Below are 20,133 nucleotides of genomic sequence, written 5' to 3'. Positions count from 1 at the left end.
CAAGTTTAGGCGATGAGCAATACGGAGAAGTTGTATCGGATACGATTTCAACACTTTGCGCGATTAGTATACGTTAATAACAAATATAGTGGATCGTAGAATCTATATTTAGTGAAGCTTTATTTTCGGAAGATAGAGGCATTACTACACTTGCTTTTATGTTTCAGCATGTAGGCCTAGGCCTGTGTTCTGCAGACAAAAGAACTGAAAGTAACTAGAACTCAAAGTATGATACTCAGAATTAAAAGTGAAATACAAATACCACTTCTAAAAAGCGGAAAATATATTTCATGTCTTTTGTCCATAAAGCTTCAAAGGTGATCTGCTAAAACAGGTGTAACGTTAAAAAAAGCCACATTTCCAGATTAGCAGGACACGTCATGGGCTGCTAGATACGATATGATAGGTAATTGCTGGATTGCGAAATGGTAGTTTCAAACGTTATGGTGAGCCATATATACTGTGATGAGATATGTGATATGGGCGACAATGCGGTGTGAGCGGAACCAAGCAATCCAGTACCTAAATTATATTCACTGATACTCTCATGAAAACATATTTGTCACTCCATAACTACTGTGCGCGAAGCGCAACAAAATTTCTCGACTTTACTTGACTTTCATGAATATTAAATGTTGGTACTGCGTGAAAACAGCCCCGAAATTTCTCAGGCTATCTTTAGTATTGGGGGATTAAACTACTTCTACTTGACAAACTGAAAATAGCGAAAAGTAAGTAAGTAGATCACAAAATATTATGAAGTAGAAGTAGAGAAAATCAGATCTACTTGCGTAAGTACCAGAAGTAGAGGAAAACTACTTGAGTACTTCAAAAAAGTAGTACTTCGTTACTGACCACCTCTGTGCTGGCGTGACTTAGTATCGAACTGCAGTCTAGTGTCCTAGTCCTACACTGGTGTGGGCACAAATCTCACGGCTCACTGCGATTGGTCTACGTCACACTTTCCATTTGGCTCAATGCAATTTGACGGTAATTTTTGACCGGCGTGCCAAGCGCGAAATTTTATCAAAATCGGTATCAATCAAAAGCTACCAAGGTACTGATTTTTTTCGGATTCTGTACGGTATTTTCGGTGTCGCGTGGATTTTTTAGGATTCGGACGGATAGTTTCTCAGAGACTCGAGCTGTTGGACGGATTCGGATTCTCAGAAATCAATTTCCGATCATCTCTGATCAGCGCACAGCACACCTCTATATATACACTCCGTAATCCTGGAGAAATAAACAAACTTGACACCACACTTATTTGCACAGAGTTAGAATATCTAATCCGAATATTATTTACGAAATCTCGTCATCTCTCTCGGCAAGTAACGTCGTCCAACTACACGGTTGTTACTCAAAGTCTCAAATGATTGGTGTAGTAATTTCGTTATCGAAGTTGCGTGTATAATATACTGTATGTTGTATCGGTGTGCGCATTGCGCTATCGCATAACACTGGTCAACGCATTTTTTTAGGCAGACAAAGTAAGACTGGTTTTGGGGGTTCTGAAGGCCACCGATTCCGAATATAACCTTAGTTTCTTTTTCAAATTGGCTCGTGTTTTGGAGATAATGCACAGGGAATTTTAGGGTTACCATATTTTGGAAATCTGAAGAGGACACTTTCTCAGATTTGCAAAACCGGAGAATTTTCAAAAAATGGTACATTTTTCCCACTTTGTGGTCGGTTGACTAAAAAAAAGGTGAACTTTCTCGCTCAGCGCCCAAAATAGGGGAGACTGGGGAAAATTGTAACACTTTTTGTATTTTTTAACATCACGTGTTTTTCCCATGGAAATTTCATTTTTAAAGTTTGATATGAAGAAGCTAACATCTCGATAGCTGATATAAAAACTAAATTGGAACTCAATCAACAATTAATCATGGAAATTTCGGGTCGCGAAAATCGCCGCTCAAATGTTACAATCGCCCCGTACCTTCGAAGGCCCATCCGAATATTCTGAGATGATTTATATTATTACTATATTCTTTATTCACATTAAAACTGGTAAATACACACATAATCCGGGCAGCAACCTGCCCCCAAAGGAAAATGGCAAGAGTGGAGTAAATTTTTAAAATTTCAGTAATACAGTAAAATTGTTATACCTATGCAATACATGATGAGGTCAGATTACCGAATTGCAGTAGATGAAGAATTATTATTATTATTAGTAGTAGTGAAATCGTGACAGTGGCACGGTGATTTATAATGATCATTAACGCGGTGTTAAATTCAATTTGAGTCTGCAATTGTATCCGAGCAATATGTGGCGAATTTAAAGATCCATAAAGCGTGATTCCTTACTGCAAATTCTTGGAATATACACTTCCTGCATATATGATAGCTTATCCGAGGTCCGAGGAGTCAATTTAATAGTTGATATCGTCTTGATAAGTTTTAAATATCAAGGATGAGGAACGAGGAATTGCACATACTTCTGCTCTTCGATGATATGTATTGTCTATGCACATTCTGACAAACCTTATTTTACGTGCAAAATGTGACGTCAATACAATGTTATTGTTATTGGCTTGCATCACCGGTGTGAAGATTCAGTGAAGCCGCAAAGCTTCGAAGATAGATGACAGGTGTTCACGTAACGCATATATTACAATTCATTTTCCAAGTTAAAAACTGTGTCGTTAACCGGCCTAGGTGGCGTGTCAGCACTGCGATCATTCCGAGGGCTCAAATTCGAATTCCAGTGTCCAGTCCTTGGTCCGCTTCGCATATAGCTCGTCAAACGCCTGGTTTTGATTGATCGTGAAGTGATTTTTCCAATCTCCAACTTCACCTTTACGCATGAACTTTGACACGTTAAAGTTCATCACCCCAGCTTCGCCACATTCCGAGTAATTTGTGCACTTGTTTTTGCTCATGCTGCTGAAGGTGCAGTGCTGCGCTATGGTGTCGATCTGCTCATCCGAAAGGTCCTCCTCCAGAAACCGCGCTATTTTCGTCACCTCTCCCTTCAAGTCCTTCTTCAGGGTTTCGAACGTGACGAAATATACGCTTCCTTTGCGTTCTTGGAATAGCTGAAATGACATAGATAGAAGCTTGGCATATACAACAATCGGTTCACTGGCAAGCAATATAGTTGACCGAAGTTTGTTGCTAATGATCGGGCATTTCACCGATAAAAATATATAATATATATAAAAATGATCACATAGCTTATGCTCAGCCGAGGTTTATGGTATGATCCTCCTTACAGCATGAGGTTGAGATCGTGAAAAGAAGTCGCGGAAGATACTTCAGTGGAAGTCGAATTTCCACCAATTACAACTAGAAGGAGTGATTCTCTCGGTAAAGGTTTTCTCGGCATTGGTATAAAACCAACAGTAGTGTTACCATATTTTAAGATCCGAAAAATAGGACACTTTTTACAAGTTACAAAATTTATAATAGCGGGCGAGGAAACGGGTGATTTGAAAATTTCTACGGCTAACGTTATTGGGTTCACTCAGAAAAAAGGTCATTTATCCGACTCTACTCCCGAAAGATCCGCTCCCACGTAATTTCATGCTAAATTTCCTCCAACGTCGAAATCCAGTTTTCACATCTGTTTTGACGTTTTCAGTTGTCTGTGTTCACTGAACAGTCGTTTAACTATCGAAGCTATAAAAAAGAGGAATTGCGAAAACAAGAAGACATTTGGGCGTCTCGTGGACACTTTACATTTCTTGAATAAAAAAGAGGACAAATCCTCTAAAATAAGGACATATTATGGTATCCCTAGGTGCTATAGGTGACATACTTTTATTTCAACAGTAAATCGGCGTTGGAATTGCAGGGTGCATCTTCACGATTAACGCAAATCATCAAATTAGGTACAATTTTCGAAAAGATATTCAGTCACTGTATCGTGAAGCAAGGCTATTTCGCCCAGATGTCACGACGATTTCACTCATAAAAGTCATGCAACCATATCGCAAAACTACTTTCTACTTGGCAAAACAAAAAGTTTAAATGATAAGTAGTTCTACTGAAAAAATTGTGAAGTAGAAGTGGAGGTAGTCTAATAACATAACTACAGTACATAAGTGAGTAGGGAGAACCTACTCGAGTACCCTGAAAAAGTAGAAGTAGTGAGTTGGTCACTAACCACGTAACTATCTCTGATATATATGCAGGATTAGCTTATTCTAAGGTCCATGCATGCATATATTTTCCTAATTGAATCATAGTTGCAACCTTCCAGTATCCGTAGACATGGTCGAACCACGAGCCCAGCTGGATGTTTCCCTGGCAGAAATCAACAAAGAATTGGTCCCAAGGGCCCGGATGAGGGAAAATCATGTTCATCCGGAAAAAATGGTAGAGCGAAACGCAATTATCTTTTGGGTTTCGTACGACACAGATCATCTTCCCCTTAGGAGCCTCTTGCAGATCATAAGGGAGTAACTCAACAGGCATGTGCGTCTTCACAAATCTATAAATACAGTGAGGTAGAATCAAAGCTATGATTACCATATCGATACTTGACGCATAGCCTACAACTGGCGGACTGCGGTCCAAATTTGGACTTTTTCGGTGCTGAATCCAGTATCTCAGTATTTATTCAGTTTCTATAACAAAACAAAACACAACAAAACATGAGCTTGTTGAAGAATAGATTTCACATCTATAGATAACCAGACCAGTGAAAACCTTCACCACCGCCTTCGACTCGCTCTCACCACTTTAGAACTAATATTTAAAGAGCTAGCAAGAAATAAATACATGCCAAGTTTCACACTAGCTGTAACTGAACAATAACTACATTTCGCTTATTGCATTTGCTAATACCGCTTTACCGGATTTTGTACCTATATAGTTATACCGTATTACATTTGTATGACTTTAAATTATTTCTGGAAAGTTATAATGGATCTAAGCAAATTTCAACCTTTTGTAGCTGGACCCTTGCAAAAAATAGTTGAGTAGCCCTGCCCAACAAGGAAGTGCCATTAATAAATTTAGAATCAACATCATGAACTGTTGAGAGGATTGCTGTATCAGGAAAATACCTTTTCTTATCCTTTGGCCAGTTTTCCAAAGCCTGTAGCCCGTTACCCACACCTGGAAATTGCGGCAGGTCCAAAAATCCAAACCTGTCCAACAATCTGGTGGCTTTCGCTGTCTTAGTGTCCGCGCCATTGCATATCAACCACACGATCTCTTGCATCCACGTTGTCCCTGAATTGCACATACGTAATCGGCGCGGTTTATTTCAAGAGATAATTTCTGTTATTCTTTCTGTTATCTATGGCATCAATCAGCAAGTGCATACTTAGTATACTTAAATTGCACATTGTAAGTGATTCGAACATTAGGTTATACTTTGGGACCATGTTTGAGATGCACAACTATATTTTCAAGAAACAGGGTCAGATCATGTCAGGTGGTCCAGAATAATTTCAAAACATACCCCTCTCAGATTATCGTAAAAAATTGGTATGCTTAGAAAACTTTTACTTCTGCTTTCAGATAAATAAATTTTATTAAAATCGCATGAGCAGAACCGAAGATATGGTCGTTCAAAAATTGCTGTTTTGTGATCGCTCAAGAGGAAAAAATGTCAGAAATTTATACATGTTATTTAAATTTGCTATAATTCGTTCAAATTAGGGTTGTAGAAGGTGACACTTTCACACTTGTTCCTTTATATCCTACTTGATACTTTTTCACCTTCTTTGACACCTGGGGTTGCATAGTCTGACCTTTAACCTCGCTATTTTGTTCGTGTCTTTGAAAATCACTCACACATGACTTCATTTTCAATTGCAAATATCTCTTGGTGACCACGTGATGTCATCAAGTGTAAGGTATCATTGGAAAGCTCTTGACAAGAACTTTTAAAATCAGCAATAACATTAGTGACTTTTGAATCATAACATACCATAAGAGTGCCATGAAACAAAGCTGCAAAAAACATGTTTTATTCAAAATCCTCCCCCTTTTTAACACGAGCAAACTCTGTAAAGCCCTACTAATACCTCGGTACGTTTTGCCTGATATATCAGGTGAGCACTGAGCAGCGATGATTCTGAAGTTGAAGTAATGCAATAAAAAATAATAAAAAAATAAAACGTGTGAGCACTGGACACCGATTCCATACAGGCTGTAAAGCAACTCATTTCACCTTAATTCTATATACAGTACAGTACCAAGTGTTTTATATACAAGGTACAGCTATCAGTATAACTCAAACAGATAATTGCTGACAATAATTTTTGAGATGTTTTTGAAAATTTGAGAAAATTTTGCTACACAGGTTGAGGTGACCACAGAATACTTCCAAAACACATCAGAATTCACAACTGACACGATAAGATGCAATGTTTTATGTACTCTACACAATACATTCGGGCAACGATCAGCACTAAACAATGAAAGGAACAATGACAATAAAAATCATTATCAATGTCCTGCGGGTTTTGTAGTTTTCATACTATGATTAGATAATAACTATATGCTCATATCAGATCTATTCATCTTTGGTGATATTTTTTACAAACTTGTTCGACTTTCAGTGCTGATTCCTTTGTCAGTTGGTGTTGTCCCCAATTATTAAATAAAAAAGGAATGTCAACTGTGCACAAAATGTGCTGGAGCGGTGTCCAGCAAGAATATTAATTTTGAGGTGATGGTCCTTTTGGGAACAGGAATTCAACTAAGCCTTCGTTGTTTGGCTTATCAATTTCTGTAACCATGCCAATAAACCAGTTTTGTCATAAACGAAGCATACAAATTTGTTTGTGATAATAATTTCTATAATAATTTTGGGCTCGTGCACCCTCTAGTGGTCGTGCAATTGCACCAAACGAGCCAAAAATAGCTAATTTCGCTATATATTGATGACCGCTTCCGCTAGAAAGCTGATTTTGGGCTCAAAAGATGCGGAAGCAACAAGTGTCTATCTCACTTCCACAGAACTTTGTCTTAAAAATGAACAGAAAAAAAGTTACGAGCAAATTATTGATTTTTAGACCATTTTTCGGTAAAATTAGGCACTGAAGCAGTGGTACGAGGCCAAAAGCGTGTAGTGATCGATCTTATGACTGACAACTCCACATTGGAAACACATAAATTGCTAATCCATATTGAAAACACGAAAACATCAATTCTATATTGAAAAAAAGATATATTTCGAAGATGGTTTCACTACCAGAGTATTAGTATGCACAAACTTTGAAATCTTGTTTCGTATTAAAGGATTTCATCTGTTTTCGAGACTTCAGTTTTTCTCTGATTAAGCCATCTCTACGTTTAAATCCCGACATATGGGCAGATGCTTTGGCCACCACTTTAACGTCTCTTTCCACTGCCTGGTTGTGCGAAGGACGTTTGAGGTGATGACCTTAGATTTTCCATCTCGAGATATGGCGAGTTTTTTATTGCTGGTGGCTGTTTCCTATCTTTTAGATTCAAGTTGACAATTTAGTGGTATGATTTGGCCTTGATGTTTATAATTGGGATTTTAAACAATCTGATTCTAGTGTCAACGTTGCTTTAGGTTTCGTTTCATAACATATCCTCCTTCAAAGTCGCTAATTGAAATCTAGTATTCTGTTTGATCTGCTCATAGTTGTAATCTTGCAAGTCTTCCGAGTCCTTCATCATCACCGAGCATTCCCAAAAAACATTTTCCAGATATGCAAAATATGCTTTTTGTTGTAGCAAAGGTAGTGCAAGGTTGCGAATTCGTGTATCAGAAAGCTTTGTAATATGGGAAACTACGTTGCACAAGTTTTTAGCACCATCAACAACGGAATTGTGCCTTTTTATTTCAAACCATGACGGAAAATAACACTCCATGCAGAATTGAGCAAGATAGTTCAGATTGCTTGATGGATGACTGTCGCACATAGAACCTCAAAATTTGGCACTAGAGGGTGCACAAGCCCAAAATCACTATAGAAATTATTTTTTCCAAATTTGGCACCACATATCAAGTGTCCGTTTTGAAATTCAAAATTTTCCATTCTTCACTCCACCCTAATGGCCTACCTGAACAACTTACACATGTCCATGTAGTCTTGTAAGTTCAGTTTTTTTAAGCAGGAAATATTTTCGACTCAAGTATGAACAATGATTACTTTGACCAGCTCTGAACAATACTGCGTACCAATATGGGTTCATTGCGGGCCGAAAACTAACCCCAGATCAATTAGAAATGTATCATGAAGATTGAAAATAGATCGTAGGTTAGTCGTAGTCATTTATATTTAGGTCCAGCGATATCGTCAAATGAGATATCTTTTGAATTACACCAAGTGTGCTCAGATGAATTACTACTACTGGGCAACATATTATACTCATAATTAACAGGGATGTAGACAAAAATGCAAAAAGCGATTTATGTTTGAGTTGGTAAAATTATGATGTCTCGGGAAGTCATATGTTTGCATTCAAATTACCCAGAACCTCATAGGAGTTCGTACTGTTTCTAAGGATGACGTTCTCAAAACTGATGCTGATGCTAAAATCTCGCGCCTCTGGCTACACTAGTGCCTACACAACCCTAAACACTAGAACACACTTTATAACATCTTAACATGTAGATTGTAGCCTAATTGTACACTGTACAGTAGGGTTGTTCAAAAATAACTTTTTTTTCCAAATTTCACTTGCTTAGTGATAAAATTGTCAGGTTGCCTAAAAAAACGCTACACACCAAATTTGGGTCAATTCCGACCAGTACAGGCCGTGCATTCTTAAATTGAAATTTCGACCATTTTTGAATTTATAGTTTTTACGGTGAATAATTTTGACACTTCGATATGACCAAATATTGTGTTCCAGGCATGCCTGGAGGGAAAGTGATGCTTTTTACACGCGTGATCGAGTTTGGATGATGAAATTGCTAATATATGAAAATTGAATATGACACTGATAAGCTGGAACTACATTGAAAGAGCCCGGTGAAAACGATAGTGATATACATTGCATATGAATACTTTCAGCACTGGAAATGAATTGCCGAACAGGTAAAATACAGCAAAATATAATTCCCAGACTAGAGGCGATATCTTTTGTCGCACCAGTGTTAATTTCACGTAATCAGAGCAAATGACCACGATATTTGGTCATATCAAAGTGTCGAAATTTTTCACCGTAATCCGTAAATACTATAAATTCAAAAATGGTCAAAGATTGCAAGGCCTTTACTGGTCGGAATTGACCCAAATTTGGTGTGAAGCTTTTATTTAGGCAACCTGACAATTTTATCACTAAGCGAGTGAGATTTGGAAAAAATAGTTATTTTTGAACTTGAACAACCCTACTGTACAGTCCATATTTTACAATCCCAAATCAAAATAACTCATTAAATACATAGAAAAAGCAACTTAGATGACTCACAACCTTACCATGGGGGAATGAGTGATTCCACTCGTAAGCGGTGGCAAACCCATTTTCAAGTGAGACATCCCGGAGTTCTAGGTATCCGTTCTCTACACACCTGCTTTGGAATATGTCGCAACAATAACGTCATCCGGCCTGATTTTGAACTTGAGTATTTCCTCTGGACTATGTTTCATCGCATCAGGCAATATGATCTCAGATCCATTTGAGACCTTAACGGTACATAAGTCTGGTCGTTTGGTAAAGAAACGCTGCAAGCCGGTCTTGCACAGAATTTCAGCCTCTAAAAAACAAGATATCGTTATTCTTGTCTTCGATAGCTATGATATAGTTGCAAGAAATGAATGATGCACTAAAGACACGTGTATAAATTGCTGCACTTCCCCAGCAGCCTAATGTTGATGTTATACAATAGAAATTTTAATCCAAGATCAAAGAATATACGGTAATTGAAGACAATATCCTCAGGTAGAACAAGTAAATATTTGCTATTTACTCGAAGATATAAAAGAGCGATTAAATTCATTAGTCTATGGTCAAGACGACATTAAAACAATATGTGTTAAGCAAATAGAAGATAAACAGCAGACAAGAAAGCCCGATATAACATTAAGCTCCAGTCATTAAAACTGATAACATCATTTTATATTTAGAATTACCGATCATATGGGAATAATTCTCTGAACCGATAGCAGACGATATAGATAATATTAAGATCTTGGTTGGTTTCACAACCTATTTAGTGTCCACTTGCAACGTAATAATTTTATTTATCACACGAGCTTTCGGAGCTCCGCTCCTTCGTCAGGTGGGGTATCATTAATATTACCAATACTATATGGTCAGGGTCACAGCCTCGCAGGTGGTGACTGTGTACTAAAGGTCTTGCGTCCTATCGTGATCATGCAGTCAAAACAGGTTCTCACACTCACTGGCAGGACAAAATGAAGGAATCCATTCAATTGTGGCATGTAATAATGAAAGAGTATCACAGCAAATGAAACAAGAGAAAAAATAACGGATTTTGAACAACAAAGGCAAGATAGTAATCAAAACTATATGAGTGATAAAAATCAGAGGCAGTACGCTATATAAGCAAGACCAAAATATGCACAGATTTCACACTTCAACTGATTAGAGGTATACCAATTGTCGATCTCATAATAAACCGGATATAAATTCAATGATAGTAAGCTATAGCCTACTTTCTGGAATACTTACTGACACACATTCGATCAACTGGTCGCATTCTCGACATCCACATCCAGCATGCGGTTGGTACAACTACAGCAGTTAAAGTTGCTCCAATTACGAAAATCATATCAGGTCCAGGTGCACGACACGTTTAAAATAAGAAGCTGTTACGGATACAGATGCACATGAAGCCGAAGGTAACTAGCATTAAGTACAGAAATAAAGTAATTTGTACCAGTATCAATTAGGCTAAAATCATGAACTATGAAAGAAATGCATTGATTATGAGACCAATAACGTTTTGCAAAGAGGCGGAAAATCACAAGTTAATCACGTGTGACGTGTCACAGAATCTTTCGATTTCACACAATATTGCCTTTGCCCAGTATTTTATCTTCACATAACAGTTTAACTTCCGTATTTCAATTTAAATGAAATCTGATGAATGTAATATATATAGGCATACTAATATTTTCCAGTACACTACATTAAAGCCAATTAGCCAAGTGAGCGATATGCATGTCGACAGAACACCATAATGCTCACGTACCCCAAGTATGGTGCAGTGTCTGTGGTCCGTCTGTGGCATGCGCAATCATTCGAATTTTATCAAATATTGCATGGAGACATGCAGATTAACGGCCCACCACAAATGCCGGAAATTGGGCGCTTCTTCGATATACTCCCCCGAGTCCCACTAATAAATGCTTCATATCAGTGCCTTTCAACCACTGTGGCAATTCGCACTTGTGCGAATGAAAAAATAGTGCAGTGCGAATGACTAAGGTGGTGCGAATGAAAAATCCAAATGAGTGAGAATGAATATCGTGAAGAATAAGGGCCGAGAGAAGGGTTGGTGTCGCTATGTTGCAAATGACCAAGAAATGTTGCAAGCGACCAAGAAATGCTGCAAATGAGCAAGTAGGGCTGGGCAAAATCGAGTACTTGAGTGATTCGATTCTGAATCACATATTATGCTTCCGAGTCGAGTCGAGTATATTCGAGTATCACTCATTATGACGTCACAACAACATGTACTCAGTTAAAGTTCAAATACGTACCGTTTATACCACTACAAAGAACATAACGCATGTTATCCATCACATTAAAGATACTTTGGTATTTTTTCAACCATAACGATTTCATTGCACTTCTGGACAATGTTGCGGGTTGATCATGACTTGGTTCTCGAGCTGGGAAGTGTGAAAGCATCTGAAGGGAGGCGCGAAGCTGAAGTTGAAAAGGGGGTGGGAGGCTGCGCGCGAAATTTTTCACTGTCATAAAGAGCGGCGTGTTTAAAAAAGTTTTGAGAACCACGCAGTTTTAGTGTCTTAATAGAAGAACGTGGATTGGGGTTTAAAGAGAGTTAAAAATGTATCATGTTTAACATTGTTTCGAATCATGACGGCAAATAGATAGTTTTTTTAAAATTAACCGCCACTTTCTCCTCATTACCTAACATCAACATATTCACTGAGCAACATTTCTTAACAATGTAATTTTGAAATAAAATAAAAATACGCGGGAGAATATAGCTAAAAATTTTCACTCGGCCCGCCAACGTATTTTCTACTTCTCATATGGCCCACGGAGGAAAATAACTGCCCACCCCTATACATAACACGTGTCGAGTATGTTTACAGGCCCCGACTCCCGAGTATGTTTACAGGCCACATAACTACCCGACTGCGGTGTGATGGTTTCTAGTCACCATTAGGGGCAAGCTAACTGACATTGACACCCAACTCCGAGAAGGCAAGAAGGTGCGAATTCATTTCACTGACCAAAAACTATAGTTATTCATAGAAGCAACAACGCCAAGAACTCGACGGGTTCGCATCGCGATATAATAATATGAAGCGAATTCCAATGTCCGCGTTTACAGTTAAATCTTTTGCATTCCTCACAGCGCATACACAGGGTTGAAGCAGATATATCACTGAAGCGAAGAGAGCATAGTAGTATGCCAACTTAGATCATCGTTAGGGCCACTGTTTTATCGGCTTATGACCGTAATCAGCCAACCAATCATCGTACTATTGCCAATTCCACTGTTTGCGAATGAAAGGTACAGCTAGAATAGAACCCTCATGATCCGTCATATAATATAATATACAAACGAAACATAATAGCATGGATTTTGAGGTATCTTTTGATTCAGAAATTTTCGTGCGGCCCGCGAGCGATCTGAAGTGGTTCTCAAACTTTTTTAAACACGCCCCCTTTATGATAGTGAAAAGTTTCGCGCCCATCCTCCCACCCCCTTTTCAACTTCGCGTTTTAGCGTTAGTTCACTGCCGCAACCAGAAAAGCCCCTGCCACCTCCAGAGCGATCATATATACTACTGACGTCCATAGGGTTGCATTTGAAACAAGCGGTGTTTTAAAACACTTTATTTAAAACATGTTTTGAACGAATACCTTTTCAACAATTTTTGAAAGAAACGTATAATTATACAATACTTGTGTAAATACTTTAATAAAATGTAGTATGAGCTTACGGACGATTTGCACCCAATAGAGTCGACGTATGTATGCGATGTGGGGTGACTGGATCCCTCGAAGTTGTCGTCGGTTCAACAGTTATAGCAAGTAGATATAATAATTGGCACGGAATGGGTGTACTGATGATGATGACCGTCGACCGTAAAAATCAGGGTTGTAACCAAGCCACAAGGTTCCGAGTCACAAGTCAATCTCACTTTTAGAGTCTTGACTCGAGTCAAGTCGAGTCAGTTTCAATTCATCACCGAGTCAAGTCCAAGTCCAAGTCAAGGGGTCTAATGGGCATCTAATGGACATGCAATCTTATCCGGGCCAGTAATTACAATGACGTCATATCCATCGTGATTTCCAATGGCAGATCTGGAAGTGGAGTCAACGATTGTACATATTCCAGATTCATGCCGACAGAAGGAATTCATTACATTCTTAAAATATTTCATCAATGCTGCTATATTTCCAACAATTTCTGTGTATTGCATAGTTTGAGTCGCACGGGTTTTCTTTGCGGTGACTACCAAATATAGTTAAAGCGATACATGCGTCATTCATATTCACCACTAGTCGTTTAATGTTATCCGTTATTTCTTTCCATTCAGTCTGCATGCATCTTATTTACATCGCCTTGGCCCAGGTGTCGATTTCAAAGAGTCCCTGTCGTTTCGACACCTTCCAATCTTTTCATTTTATCGCAGTCTTGTGGTGTTTTGAAATGATGAAAATACTAATAAGCTGATACTGATACTGAAACCTCGATTGTCTCCATTTCATATGGATTACAGTTTTCAGCAATCCCGGATTTAATACCTGGATAATATATAGTATGCTGCTAATTGGAATGCATATGAGGCAAGGCAAAACAGCGTTACCGTATTTTTCTCCATAAAAGTACAGCTTTGTTGCACCAGAACAATCAAAATACATTAGCATAGTCAATCTCTAGTATACAATTAAGTTATATTTAATTTTTATTCTATTTTCCTTTTTTAACTAAACATTTTTTACAGCCATACTGTTCAGAGTCAAGTGTACCTGTTTGATGCTGGTGTGATCAGACTAGATGACCTTCACGGTCTTATCGATCATTCCTACCTAATACCAGAGGTGGTCAGTAACGAAGTACTTCTACTTTTTGAAGTACTTGAAGTAGATTTTTCCTATTCACACTACTTTTTAAGTAGTTATGATTTTAGACTACTTCTACTTCTACTTGACAGTTTTTAGTTTTGTATGCAAAAATAAGCGTAGAATACCTACTTAATTACTTACTTGTGAACCACCACTCCTACTTCTACTTGAGTAGAAATTCCGACGTTACTTCTACTTCTACTTGAGTAGTGACGGTGACTACTTTGACCACCTCTGTCTAATACCGAATACTGTGCATGCATATTTTCTGTACCACCATCACTGCCGTTTGTTATGTATTTTGGTTGGATGAAAATAAAGACTCTCTCTCTCTCTCTCTCTCCTCCAAAAGTCTCGTCAAGCAGTGTTAGAATAAAAATATTTGGAGTGGACTACTGACGGCTCAAAAACGTTTTACCTTAAGCGACGTGTACTGGTATGGTATAGTGAAGCGTATTTCATGCATCGATTGCGATGTAAGTGATTCGCATCATTGATATGCAGGAAGTGTAATGTGTATATGCGTCCGGAAGCGATTCTATACCTAACTTAACGAGAGATATGCTCCTGTGTACACCCGTTACAGCCATGCGTTTTGGAATGATGCGTTAGTACGGGTGTTTTTCAGTATGCACAAAATGACGTGACAAAATGACGAGTTGAGTAAAAATTTCACGATCGCAAAACACATGATCGCGACAAAATTAAAAGGCAGGAGAGTGATAACATGGACTAGTGATTCAATCAAAAATCAAACAAAATATGATTATCATTTTATTAATCAACGTTTCTATTACTTTTATCTGCCCTGAGTCACGATACAAAAAGGCACAATGCGATATGCGATACACAAGACACAATGGTCAATACCGAGAATGCTATTACCGAGAAGGACAATACCGAGAATAGACATTACCGAGAATGTACACCACCGAGAATGGACATTACCGAGAATGCAATATATTGCAATGCAGGCATGTTATGCATATGAACAGGTCGTGTGTATGCATCACGGTGTTGCCACAGTCGGTATCGATTCGCAGGTATAAATTTCTTGACAACGTCCGTCCGAGTAAGCTAGATTCTTGACATTGGCCATTCTCGGTAATATCCATTCTCGGTAATGTCCGTTCTCGGTAATGTCCGTTCTCGGTAATGTCCATTCTCGGCAATGTCCGTTCATGGTAATGTCCATTCTCGGTAATAGTATTCTCGGTAATGTCCATCTCGGTAATAGCATTCTCGGTAATAGTATGGAACCCTGTTAAAGAACAGATGGGAGCATGTCGAAACGTCGGGTAGGAGGGAGAGAAGGTCGTAAGATATTGATACTACTCGCGTTGGTGAATTCTGACACATCTGACAGGTCCAGGAAATATTTCGCACCACGAGACTAAAATATCGTTTACGGTTTCATCCACCGTTTTAAGGCATGGCTAAGTCTGCTGATGCGTGAAAATATAGGATAGAGACGTATAGCGCCGTAGTTGTGGCAGAAGCGACTCCTTTTCTTATTTACAATCCGAATAGTGTGATTCCAAGCAAACTCATTGAGAATCGATGTAATTCTTTGTACTATGCAAGCTTTATCTCAGTTCAGAGTTCAATTTCCTTTCTTGCTGTTACCGTAATACTGCGAGAGATAAGAAGTTTAAATTCGAGCAATTTCGATCGAAGATGTGAAATTACTGTAGAATTATGCTACTTCACCAAAATGTCCATAGTTCATAACAGTAGTTCACGACCTTTTTGCTCTTGCGGCATAATCCGAACGTGACCATTATTAGTTCGCGGCACTCAGGGCTTCAAATCTCCTGAGTTCAAGAGTTGCGAGGGCGATGACTGAAAAGCGACTGTTTCCATCCTACGTCACGTCACCATTTAGCCCTGGTCAATAGTCTGATGATGGAGACTTTAAAGTTTAAAATGTAATCACTTTCGGCCAAGGCAGAAGGGGCCACTGCGTTTTAACAAGTGTTGTCTTAAATAGATGTTCAAGGCGTGAAAATATAGTTTTGGCAGCAGCCATTTCTCAGGAAACTTCCGTATTCGAACTGCAGCTAAACTATGTTCGGGGGTGGCTGGTACTATATTGTACTTCATCAATCTCTGTGGTATCGAGATCACACACCATCTCTCCGAAAGCCTTTCTGGATCGCATTATGTCACTTTTGCACGATCTATACGTTGCAGCAGTAATGAAGGCCTTGGTTGTCCTGTACTGTGCAAGCTCTTCAATTCACAGCGAGTTCTCTGACACGAATGTATTTGCGTGGAAACGACAAGAAAAGACGTTCGTCCTAGTAGCGGTTATATGAGTCTCACATTATTCGAGAAAACAATCGAGTTTATACAACAGCAGTACGAAACAATGGTTGTAAAGTTTATCCGATGAGGGAAACGAATTGCGGAAAAGTCGCAGGACGAAAAAGGGATTTGTGAAGTATTTAGCCAATAGAAATAAGAAGCGCGAAATAGTCGCGGTACGAAAAAGGCAGCGATATCTATGTATAACTTTAGTTTTACGTAACAGAGGTTGTGAAGTTTAGCCGATATGAATACGGATCACGTAATACTCGCGACACGAAAAAGGCAGAGATATCTATGTAGATTGTAGAACTTTAGTTTTACGTAACAGAGATGGCGAAGTTTAGCCAGTGGCGGCTCGTCCTATAGGGCAACTGGGGCATTGCCCCACCTAAAATTCTGTTCAATAACAATTCTTTACCATTTATAGACGCACACCTATCTATATAAACCGAAATCACAGCGAAAATCGTATACTTCTTGTCCTTTCGCTTGTAAATGCCCATATATAGCGAAGTCTATGCGAAAATCGAATTCTCTTCTGTGTTTTAGCTTTGCGAATGCCTAGCCGGGGCTTGCCCCGGTAGCGCTCATAACAAGCTTTCACTGTCTATTCTCTCAAAACCGCGCACAATAAAGAAACGGTGATTTACTCTCTCCTATTCATAAAATTACCGAGCAACCGGGGCACGATAGCTCTGTGCCCTTAAGGTGTGATGTAACAATCGTATCTATAGCTGAACTCTGTTACCGTCATATGCGTTTAGTCGACCTTTGCTGGTATAGGTCGATTTTAATGGGGTTTCACACCATGAAAACTCTTGAAACTTGTTATGTCATGTCGTGATGGTGGTATTTAACACTGCCCCAAGTTTCAGGGTTTCTACTTAAAGTTTAGGGTAGTAATTCCGTTTCCGAAGTTGAGTGTGTGCTGATCCGTCATGTATCGCAAACAGATTTTACTCAAAAGCCGGTATCGGTATCCATTGGTTTTGACGGTGTTCAATACTGAGATCGGTTATGACATTTGGCACGGTAAGTCCTAATGTTAGTATCGAACGCTGTACCAAGTTTTAAGTTTGTCACGGAACTGTGTTAGTGGTAATTTCGTTTCCTAATTCGAGTGAGAGCTGACTCGTCATTTATCGCTAACAGATTATACGCAAAGCCGGTATTGGTCTCTATTGATTTTAACGATGCTCCTTGCCTAGATCCGTCATAAGCTTTTGCACGGTATGTCTTGATTTTAGTATCGAACGCTGTGCCAAGTCTCAAGTCTCAATGATTAGGGCAGTAATTTCGTTATCAAGGTCGAGTATGGTAAAGATGTGCTCCGATCTGACACTTTAGCCTACAACACATTGCGGATTTCACGCAAAAGCCGGTGTATCTGCGGTAACGTTAAGTGAGATGATGATATCATTCTCAGTTTGCATTCAAATATTTACTTTGATCGTATATTCTCCAATGTCAATTTCACCGTGAAATTGTGGCCTTCAAGCCATTTGCGTACAACCCCCCCGTCACTTGATCAGCCTATTCCTCAGTAAATTTTACGCAAAATTCGGTGTTGCTCTGTTCGCATTAATTTTGACAGTGTACCATACCGAAAAGGGCCATGAGGCCACTTCTCGATAATGTCATGTAACAGTGTACCAAGTTTAGGGCTTTCATCCACGTATTTATTCGGTAATATATTTTTCAAAGGCGATTTCGCAGCAGACCTATAAGACAGTAATAAAAACGTATGTGTCGTGTTACAGTCTCCAGTTTCAAGGCCAAAATCTCTTATGCTGTACCGAGACCAAATTTCCGAGGCTGCTATTCTTAGTCCTTTACAATGTTTTGGATTCAATAGGACAGGCCCAATCTATGAGATAACAATTGCGTATCTGTCCGAATTCGTTGACCTTTCCAATCAGGCTTACGCTATCTCTCGAGTTATAGTCATTTCCATTTCTGCAGATAATTAGTCAGGTCTAATGCGAACATGAACCGTGTTGAATCTTTGTTCCGTACGCCGTTTACGCAGTTACCACACTTCAAGTCACAGCTCACCAGCGGACCTCTCGTGGCACATACGTTAAAATCACTGTTGCTGGGAAATTCATGTTACCGTACCATCATTAAGTTACTTGTTTACGTTGGAAAACGCCATTGTGACGTCATCTTGATAAAAAGTCGCTTGCAGCCCTTGCCCCACCACCCGATATTGTCACGAGCCGCCACTGAGTTTAGCCAATAGGAATACGGATCGCGAAATAGTCGTGGTACGAAAAAGGCAGAGATATCTTTTTAAAACTTGCGCAATACACAAAAACGAGTCCGGCTTTGACTAGTTACAAGATGTACGATACAATGTATGTTGGCCACATATAATAGTCCTAATAATACTCTAAAGTCCAATTCACGTTGACAGAGTCAACTACAACGTGATCAGATAGGGAATATTAGATATAAGTCTCACCCGATATTATGAAGACACTGCGTAATATAACCACGGTGATTTACGTACGGTGTCGGTAAGTATAGGCGTGCGGTATACCCACTGAGCTAGATAAACATACCGTGTACGCAAAAGGTTAAGAAGAGATGACACGTGACATCGATACCACAGAGATTTATGAAGTGCAATAGCGCCGCCACTCGTGATAATACTTTAGCTACGGTCTGAATACTGTGGGTTTCTGAAGAAAAGGGCTGCAGCCAAAAATGCTTTTATACGATCAACTCTAATTTGAGATTAGATCCTATTTGGAGCACAGTGCCCATTAAATATCACAGTCTCATTGCCGGTGATGACCTTCACCACCTTGTTGCTCAGAATGCCAATCAGAATTTAGTTGTCCTCAGAGGTGGTCAAAGTAGTCAAGAAAGCTACTCAAGTAGAAGTAGAAGTGGAGACGCCGAAATCTACTCAATTATACGAGTAAAAGTAGTAATTTTGAAAGTAACCTCAAACTACTTCAAGTAGTAGAATTGACTGAATTCAAATCTACTCAAGTAAGTAAGTAGTTTTGAAAACAGTCTTAATTCGTTCGCATGATTCTCAAAAGCTGCAAATTGAGCTTTGTAGAAGGGGCGGAGAGCTTGATTCGTATTGATGCATCCCAGGAGGTATCAATTTTCGACAGAATAAGCATTCTTTCACATCATGGGATGCAAATTATAGTATTGATATGAAAATGCGATACTACCCCTTTGATTGCTCGAAGACCCCGTTTTAGAGAATATCATGACATGGCGCCCATTGAAGGGCTCCAAATTTAGACGAAGAGCAATACAAAGAAGTTGTATCGGATACGGTTTCAACACTTTGCGCGATTAGTATAGGCTAATAACAAATATTGTGGATCGTAAAAATTGCAATTTAGTGTAGCTTTAGTTTCGGAAAATAGAGGCATTACTACACTTGCTTCAATACTTCACCATGTATGTTCTGCAGACAAAAGAACTGAAACTAATTATAGAACTCAAAGTATGATACTCGGAATTGAAAGTGAAATAAAAATACCACTTCTAAATGCGGAAATATACTTCATGTCTTTTGTCCATAAAGCTTCAAAGGTGGTCTGCTGAAACAGGTGTAACGTTAAAAAAAAGCCGGATTTTCCAGATTAGCAGAACACGTCATGGGCTTCTAGA

At 39.0% G+C, this 20,133-nt stretch overlaps 1 protein-coding gene and 1 long non-coding RNA gene across 2 annotated transcripts in view; one reads left to right on the top strand and one right to left on the bottom strand.

Annotated features, from left to right (window-relative positions):
- LOC145448180 (uncharacterized) overlaps positions 1–20,133 on the top strand; it is a 453,937-nt gene that overhangs the window by 308,627 nt on the left and 125,177 nt on the right. The window lies entirely within an intron of this gene.
- Positions 1,975–10,819, bottom strand: LOC145448170 (sulfotransferase 1B1-like). Its single transcript, XM_080326513.1, has 5 exons — positions 10,579–10,819; positions 9,455–9,640; positions 5,019–5,187; positions 4,204–4,441; positions 1,975–3,044 (listed from the first exon to the last, which is right to left on the bottom strand). Exons 1-5 carry the CDS (start codon positions 10,676–10,678, stop codon positions 2,685–2,687), a joined length of 1,053 nt encoding a protein of 350 aa, XP_080182639.1. The 5' UTR covers positions 10,679–10,819; the 3' UTR covers positions 1,975–2,684.

Source organism: Botryllus schlosseri, chromosome 10 (genome assembly GCF_051294905.1).
Source record: "Botryllus schlosseri isolate E-star chromosome 10, Bs_hap1, whole genome shotgun sequence".
Taxonomy (NCBI): domain Eukaryota; kingdom Metazoa; phylum Chordata; class Ascidiacea; order Stolidobranchia; family Styelidae; genus Botryllus; species Botryllus schlosseri.
This window is presented reverse-complemented; position numbering and strand designations above follow the sequence as displayed.

Coding starts and splice junctions, on each gene's coding strand:
- LOC145448170 (XM_080326513.1), bottom strand. CDS start 10,678: ATGATTTTCGTAATTGGAGCAACTTTAACTGCTGTAGTTGTACCAACC. Junction 9,641..10,578: donor AGTTGATCGAATGTGTGTCA/GTAAGTATTCCA, acceptor CTTGTTTTTTAG/AGGCTGAAATTCTGTGCAAG. Junction 5,188..9,454: donor TGCGACATATTCCAAAGCAG/GTGTGTAGAGAA, acceptor TGTGCAATTCAG/GGACAACGTGGATGCAAGAG.